Source organism: Chlamydomonas reinhardtii, chromosome 15 (genome assembly GCF_000002595.2).
Source record: "Chlamydomonas reinhardtii strain CC-503 cw92 mt+ chromosome 15, whole genome shotgun sequence".
Lineage (NCBI taxonomy): Eukaryota > Viridiplantae > Chlorophyta > Chlorophyceae > Chlamydomonadales > Chlamydomonadaceae > Chlamydomonas > Chlamydomonas reinhardtii.
Genome location: NC_057018.1, coordinates 143,378 through 151,563, shown reverse-complemented (window position 1 = coordinate 151,563; position 8,186 = coordinate 143,378). Strand labels below are relative to the sequence as shown.

Genomic DNA, 8,186 nt, shown 5'->3' with positions numbered 1-8,186 from the left:
TGCGGGTACGGGTACGGGTACGGGTACGGGTACGGGTACGGGTACGGGTACGGGTACGGGTACGGGTACGGGTACGGGTACGGGTACGGGTACGGGTGCAGGTGCCGGCTAGTGCCAGGCGGTGGCGGCGGCGGCAGGACAATGACTGGCCTGCCTGCCTGCCTGCCTGCCTGCCTGCCTGCCTGCCTGCCTGCCTGCCTGCCTGCCTGCCTGCCTGCCTGCCTGCCTGCCTGCCTGCCTGCCTGCCTGCCTGCCTGCCTGCCTGCCTGCCTGCCTGCCTGCCTGCCTGCCTGCCTGCCTGCCTGCCTGCCTGCCTGCCTGCCTGCCTGCCTGCCTGCCTGCCTGCCTGCCTGCCTGCCTGCCTGCCTGCCTGCCTGCCTGCCTGCCTGCCTGCCTGCCTGCCTGCCTGCCTGCCTGCCTGCCTGCCTGCCTGCCTGCCTGCCTGCCTGCCTGCCTGCCTGCCTGCCTGCCTGCCTGCCTGCCTGCCTGCCTGCCTGCCTGCCTGCCTGCCTGCCTGCCTGCCTGCCTGCCTGCCTGCCTGCCTGCCTGCCTGCCTGCCTGCCTGCCTGCCTGCCTGCCTGCCTGCCTGCCTGCCTGCCTGCCTGCCTGCCTGCCTGCCTGCCTGCCTGCCTGCCTGCCTGCCTGCCTGCCTGCCTCCTCCTCCGGGGAACAATGGCCCCACACCCGCGTCATCCTCCCTGCTGCACATGCTCGGATCCAAGTCCCCCACTACCCCCACCATCCCCCAGCCCCCACCCACCTCCCCAACCCCACACAGGCGTTCCACACACCCCTGGATGCGGCGCGGTTCGCACTGCTAGCGCAGAGCGGTGAGGGGGGGCGGGGGTTTGCAAGGATGGTTTTTTTGGGGGGGGGGGACAGGCACACACAGGGACAGGGGGGCAGGCACACACACACAGGGACCGTATTGATGGTGGTGGTGGTGGTGGTGGTGGTGGTGGTGGTGGGGTGGTAAATACCAACGAAAACGAGCGGAGCACAGGCAGAGGCGTTAGTTGCAACCGATACCACTTATGGGAATGGGGGGGGGGGGTTGCAGGGTCGGTGGTTAGGGGAGCCCTTTCCACACTTGCACGCAAGGTGCAACAAGTCCCTTATCACCTCTTGCCTGATATAATAGACCGTAAGATAGGTATACGCGCTTCCTCACATACTGCATGAACGGCTACCCCCTGTTCACTCGGTTGGCTTGCTTTGGGTTGTAGAATGAACTATTCCCCCCCTACGACTTCTTAACTGATCATGAATGTAACCCCCCAACGCCCCCGCCCTCCCACCCCCCCCCCCCCAACACACACACACGCACACGCACACACAGCTCTGATGCAGCTGGAGTGGCCGGAGGAGCTGTTGGCACACACCGACGGCGCGGCGGTGGGTGACTGGGGGGTTGGTGGTTGGGGGATTGGAGCGGGGTGGAGCGGTGGAGGGGTGGAGGGGTGGAATGTCGAGGGGTGGAGGGGTGGAGGGGTGGAGGGGGTGGAGCGGTGGAGGGGTGGGGGCGATGGGGGTGGGGGTTAGGAGCAGGGGGTGCTGGGTAAATCGGCTCAGCCCAAGAAGGGTGGTGGACGCAGGGGTAGTTTGTTCCAGTCCCAAAGAAACCAGAACCGAAACCGGGGCTGGTGGGGGGCGGGGCATGGAGATGGCGAGGGGTGGGGTGGGGGGGTGCGTTGGTGGCGTGGGGTTTGTGTGGGGAGTTGCTGGGTGTGGTCGGGCCCGGAATCACCAGTTGTGGCAGGGGCAGCGGCGTGTGTGACCTACACTGCAACCCAACCTCTGCTTCGCCAGCCGCCCAATCCCACCCATCCCAACCGCCCCCTCCCGACTGCCCAACCACCAGGTGTGGGCGGAGCCCGCGAAACCCAAGCTGCCCGTGCTCACCCCCGGCGCCTCCAGCCGCGCCACTGGCACCGGCACCGGCGCCCATGGCCCCCACGGCTACCTACCCTCCGGGACCGGCATGTCGGTTGGGCCTGGGGCGCTGGTGCTGTCCCCCTCAACCCACAGCCGCAGCGGCCTGGGCGCATGGCTCAGCACCCACGGCGGCGGCGGCGGCGGTACGGCATTGTACGACGAAGATGATGACGAGGATGGCGGCGGCGGTACGGCAATGTACGGCACGCCTGAGGGCGGCGGCGGCGGCGGCGGGCGGTTGGCTGGGCTGACGCCGCCGACATCGCCGTTCCTGAGGGGCGCGATCAACGCCTTTACGAATGCGGCACGGAAATCGTTCCAGATCAATCCGCGGCCCTCCCTGTCCATCGACCGACCAACCGCCCACCTACAGCACTTCCAAAGGGCGGTGGCGCCGCCGCCGCCGCCACTGTCTAACCTCCGCAGCAGCGCTGGCTTCAGCGGTCCCGCCGGCGGCAGCGGCGGCAGCGGCAGCGCCCCCAAAGCAGCCGGCGGCGGCGGCGGCAGCGGCGACGCGGCGGCGGCGGCGGCAGTGGCGGCGCAAGAGCCGCCGGCGCGCCACTGGTCCTTCTCAGCCCGGCCCGCCTCGCCCACCCAGCCGCCCAACCAGCTCCGCGCCGCCGCCGCCGCCGCCGCCGCCGCCGCCAGCGTCGCCGCCGCCGGCCCGGCAGCGGCGGATGGCGCCGGGGGCGGCGGCGGCGGGGCCGCGGAGGGGGTGACGGCAGCGGCGGCGGAAGCCGCCGCCGCCGCCGCCGTCCAGTCGACCATCCCTGGTGGCGGCGCCGCCGCTGACGGCGAGTCGCCTGGAGGCGGCGCCGGCATCAATACAGAGCTGTTACTGCTGACGGCGCTCCACCTATCCACGGCTACGCTGGACGCGCCGTCGCCGCACCCGCACCCGCCCGAAATGCGGATGGCGTTTGGCTCGGCGGTTCCAGTCCAACCGCAGGCGGGCGAGGCACCCGCACCCGTGCCGGCCTTGGCGGCGGCGGCAGGTGGCGGCGGCGGCGGCGGTCTTTACTCGGGAGGCGGGCTGGCGGTAATGGCGTCAGCCGCAGTGGCGGCGCCACGCGTCCCGCCCACGCCTGCACAAGGCGGCGGCGGCGGCGGCGGAAGGTCGGGACCAGGGCCAGTGGCGGAAGGCCTGGACAGCCCCCGCGCCGCCGCCGCCGCCAACGCAGCAGCCGCCGTCGCCGCGGCCTTCAATGCCGGCGCCGCCAGGGGTTCCGGCAGCTTCCGCCGCGCTGGCAGCTCGCTGCCATCCCCGCCGCCGCCGCTGCATCGCGTAGATGAGGTGGGGCGTCACGAGTCCGAGTCTGAGGGCGGCGGTGGGGAGGGTGACGACGGTGACGACCTCAGTTCACGCTACAGCCCGAACGGCCTGCTGCCAATTCCCCACTCCGCCGCCGGCAGCAACGCCGGTGGTGGCGGCGGCGGCGGCGGCGGCCTGAATGATGGCAATGGCGACGGCGCTGGAGGCGCCGCCAGCGCCGCCGCCGAAATGGCGGCGGCGTTTGGCTCGCCTGGCCGTGGTGGCGCTGGCAACGGCGGCGGCGGCAGCGGCAGCGGCGGCTCCTTGATAGGTGGGACGACGCACGTACACCTGCAGGCGGCGCCCGCAGTACCGTCGTACGGGGCATCAGTCATCAGCAGCGATGTACGGCGCGTGCCGTCGCGGCTTGGGCAGCTGGCGGCTCTGGCGGAGGCGGGCGGCAGCGGTGGCGGCGGCGGCAGGCGCTCAGCCCAGGGCTATGTTTTTACCATCAGCCCAGCGGGCGGTGGGCTGGCGGCGGGGTTGGGTACGGCAGCTACGGCGACGGCGGCGGCGGCGGCGGTGAGCGGAAATGACCGCGGTGTGCGGGATGTGCTTCTGTCCGCCCTCGGCCCTGGCGGCGGCGGCGGCGGCGGCGGCGGCGGCGGCGGCGGCGGCGGCGGCGGCGGCGGCGGTGACGCGCAAGGGGAGGAATCGACATTCACTCGGGCGGGTACAGGTGAATTACTCAACCTGCTGACGGCGGTTGGCGGCGGTGGCATTGGCGGCGGCGGCGCCGTCAATGGCGGCAGCAGCAGCAGCAGCAGTGAAGCTGCACCAGCAGCAATGCCGCGGCCTAGCCCGCCTGCTTCCAGAGCCAGCGGCACTCACGCCCGCCCGCCGTCACCTCTGCCGCCATATGTGGCGGCGGCCGCAGCCGCCACCTCTGCGCCACTGGCGGCGGCGCTGGGCTCGCCTACACGACAGCTGGCGGCGGCGCCGGCTCCAGCATACTCACTCACATCGTCACCCTTCCACTCGCAGCGCGGTGGTCTGGTGGGGTCTGGTGGTCTGGGTGGCAGCTACTCCCCCTTGCGCCGTCACGTGCATGGCAGCGCGTCTGGTGGTCTGGTGGCAGTGCCGTCGGACGGACCACTGGCCGTGTCTGGTGAGCTGCAGATGAGTCATGTCACCGCCGCCACTGGCGGCGGCGGCGGCGGTGGCGCCGCCGCCAACAGCTCTGACTCTGGTGTGGGACGCTTGCGCTCTGCAACTCACCTCGGTTTTGGTTACACCGGACGTGCAGCAGCCGCCGCCGCCGCCAGGGGCGCCGAAGGCGGCGGCGGCGGTGGCGGCGCCGCCGACGCCAGCAGCTTGCTGTCGCCGCCGCCACCTGCGTTTTCCCACAACGGCATGTACGGCAGAGCGGGGCCAGCGGCGGCGGCGGCGGTTGGGAGCGGGCGGATGCAGGGTGCGGTTGCAAAGGTGGCGAGCAATCACAGCCTGGCGCGCATGAGGACGCAGGCAATGGAGGTGGTGCCTGTGGCTCCCGCAGCGGCTGAGGTGAGAGGAGCAGTTGTGGTTAGCAGTTAGAAGTTTTGGTTGCGTGAATCCGGTTTACAGTTTGTGGTTGGCGGGCCTAACATCTTAGAAGGGTCACTCGCAATGTAAAGGCACGCCCATAAATGCACGCCAGTAAACGCATGCCTGTAAACGCATGCCCGTAAACGCATGCCAATGGTTTACAGGTCCGAGAGACATGGCGGGAAATGCTCGCTAAAATGTGGCCTGTCGTCATGCCTGGAGCGGCGGCGGCAGCGGCAGCCACCAATGCCGGCGGTGGTGGTGGCGGCGGCGGTTACTGGCCCCGGCCCTCCTTTGCCGGTACTGGCGGTTGGCTGTTTGGTGGCGGCGGCGGCGGCGGCGGCATGGGCAGTGAGGCGGTATCTGGGGTGGTGGGCTACGACGCTTTGGTGGCGGCGGGCGGCAGCGGCGCAGGGGGTCCTGGTTTGGCAACCCACCATGAGAGGTCCTCACACTCACACAACCAGCACCAGCAGCAGAGGCCCTCTGATGTGGACCACGAAAACGAGAGCGGTGGCGGCATGGCGGCGGTTGGCAGCGGCGGCGGAATGCTGGCACTGCTGCAACGGCAGGCCAGTCACACTTTTGCCATGTCGGGCGGCCTAACGCCCAACCACCAACCGCCCAGCCCCCACACGGGGCACAGCCACCACCACCACCACCACCATTTGGGGGGTCTGCTGGCGGCAGTTGGCGGCGGCGGCGGCGCGAGCTCCAAGAACGCCAAGAGCAATGCGGTGCTACTGTTTCGAGGGTGGGTGCAGCAAAGGATTCAAACCGACCACATCTGTCGTTCCGAGGTTGGATATGATTGCGGTTGCGGTTGCGGGGGGGTGTGCTAGGCTGCAAGTTAACACACGCACACCAGCACACATCTCTATCTCTCCTTTACGCCCAACCCCCTTCCCACGGCCGCGCTCTCTCCTACGTCCCAACCACCACACCCTGCAACCCCTCAAATACACATACACACACGCGCGCACACACACACACACACACACACACACGCAACGTTTTCCTTGTGCTCTTTAACATACACACACACACACACACACACACACACACACACACACACACATAGGTTACATCCGTAAACCGTCGCTTTGCTGCATCGCATACACTGTCTTTGCGCAACGTTTTCCTTGTGCTCTTTAACACACACACACACACACACACACACATGTTCACGCACGTGCACACGCGCCCCCACAGGTTCCGAGTGCGCATGGGCCTCCACACGGGCATCCCGCTCACCACCGACGTCGCCTTCAACCACACCACCGGCCACATGGCATACAGCGGCGGCCCGCTCAAGGTGAGGGCGGGGTGGGGAGGCAGGTGTACGGTTGTGGTTTCGGTTATGGTTATGAGACAGGCGGGGTTCAGTTATGACACAGGCGCCCATCGGTGGGAGGGAGGGGTCAGTTGGCCTAGGTGAGGGCGGGGGCTGTGTGGAGTGTGGGGAGCGGGGAGGGGATTGTAAGTACCAGCCCAAACTATAAGCCAAACCAAGCCAAACTAGCGGAGTACGGGGGGGGGTCAGGTTGGGCTGCAGGTGTCCGCAAGGAGCGGGGGCGGCTGGTAGTGCAGCTCTGTGGGTGGCAGCTGGCGGCGCCGGAACGGGGTAGGACTGGGGCGGGGACGGGTCGTTGCAGTCGGGGCCCGTGAATGCCCGTTTCGTCAACGGACACGCGGGGTCGCTTCTCGCTCCGGCTGGTGTGGACCCGCCGCCTGTCCACAACCCCCAGGCTTCATTCTAATTGACATGGTGCGCAGATGGGAAACCAGACAACCGCCCCGCGGTCGCCCCCCTCCCCCAATCCACCCAAAAATTTAACATCCCACCCCCACTTCACGGACAATGCGCCTGCTATACTAACCGTACTGTTCCTGGCTTCGCCTTTACTTTTTAAATATTCATGAATGCAACCCACACAGGTGGCCAAGGCGGTGGGCGACGGCGCGCCTGGCGGCGGCATCCTCCTGTCCAACACCACCTTCACCGCCCTGCACCCACACCTGGCCGAGCTGCCTGGGGAGGCGCAGGCGCTGTACTGCGGCGATGCACAGGTGTGTGCGCGTGTGTGTGCGTATGTGTGTGCGTGTGTGTGTGTGGGGGGGGGGGAGGTGGTGTGTGTGTGTGTGTGTGTGTGGTGGGGTAGTTCACTCCACTTAAATGAACCATTTCTGAAGGGGGCGGGGGGCGTGGGCCTTGGGGGAAAGGGGTGTTTGGGGTGCCTGTGATGTATCACTGTGATGTTGGGGCGTGCTGGGAAGTGCGGAACTCTAAAACACAAATCTGAATGGGTCCCGCATCCGATCCCCTTTCCCCTGGTCCCCCCCCCCAGATCGAGCTGCTCATTCGCGGCCTCTACATGCTGCTGTGCCGGGAGCTGCGGCCGCGCCTGGGGCACCTGCCGCCGCTGAGGAATCTCAAGATGCTGCAGGTGTGGGGGCGTTTTTCTTGGGGGGGGGGGGGCGTTTGGGATTACAAGTGTCCAACTAACGCGGGCGGCAGTAGGTCACTCTTTGTTGACTAGGGGCTGGGGGAGGGGTTGCAAGCTAGCGATAAATTGGAAGGCAAGCGATATTATTTATGGGGGGGAGGCTTTGAAAGGGTTTTGAGCACACGGGGGCAGTAGGAGCACACTTTATACGTGTGACATGCCACGTGCCTGAATCCCTCATGTCCCTTCACCTCTCCTTCCTCTCCCCCCTCTCCCCACACCCCTTCCCCAAATCCCCTCTACCCCCTCCCCACCACACACACAAAACGCAGCTTGGCAACCTGGAGGCGCCTGTGGGCTCTGTGGCGGTGACGTTCATGATGGTGGCGGGCGCCAGCAGGGCGGTGGCGGAGGTGGGGCAGCCGGCGGTGACGGCACTGGCGCAGTTCAAGGTGAGAGCCCGGGAAGGGGCGGAGCGCGCGTTGTGTGTAGGGCTGGGCCGCAGCTAGTCAATTAGTAGATGACACAGGTTTTTTTATAGGGTCGAGTAGTAATGTAGCAGTCAGGTCCACAGGAGAGCGCCATGTGTGCGGCGAGAGGCAGGGGCGGGCGGGCATGGTGCCGGGCGGGGTGCCTTCCAGCCCCACTCCCAAATCCTCTTATCATACCCTTTCCTCACCCCCTGCCGCTGTTTAAACATCCTTGCAACCCCCTTAGTTCGGGCTGGTATTTACAACCCCTTCTGTCGCCCCCTCCTCTCATCCCCTCCTCTCAACACCCCCGCATGCCACCCCACCCCCCTCCTCTCGCTTCCCCCTCCTCTCGCTTCCCCCTCCTTTCACCTCCTCCTCTCACCTCCTCTTATCCCCTCCCCTCAAAGGCGCTGGTCACTCGCGAGTGCTGTGTGTGCGGTGGCTATGTGGTGGAGGCCACTGACGGCCTGTGCCTGGCGGCTTTCAGTGAGCCGG

At 67.4% G+C, this 8,186-nt stretch overlaps 1 protein-coding gene across 1 annotated transcript in view; it reads left to right on the top strand.

Annotated features, from left to right (window-relative positions):
• Positions 1–8,186, top strand: part of CHLRE_15g635000v5 (uncharacterized protein) — a 19,006-nt gene that overhangs the window by 4,852 nt on the left and 5,968 nt on the right. The window contains exons 5-13 of the mRNA XM_043070502.1: positions 779–830; positions 1,340–1,395; positions 1,862–4,750; positions 4,936–5,525; positions 5,984–6,086; positions 6,710–6,841; positions 7,120–7,218; positions 7,551–7,670; positions 8,099–8,177. Of these exons, the coding sequence (XP_042916360.1) occupies positions 779–830; positions 1,340–1,395; positions 1,862–4,750; positions 4,936–5,525; positions 5,984–6,086; positions 6,710–6,841; positions 7,120–7,218; positions 7,551–7,670; positions 8,099–8,177 (4,120 nt within the window). The remainder of the gene's footprint in view (positions 1–778; positions 831–1,339; positions 1,396–1,861; positions 4,751–4,935; positions 5,526–5,983; positions 6,087–6,709; positions 6,842–7,119; positions 7,219–7,550; positions 7,671–8,098; positions 8,178–8,186) is intronic.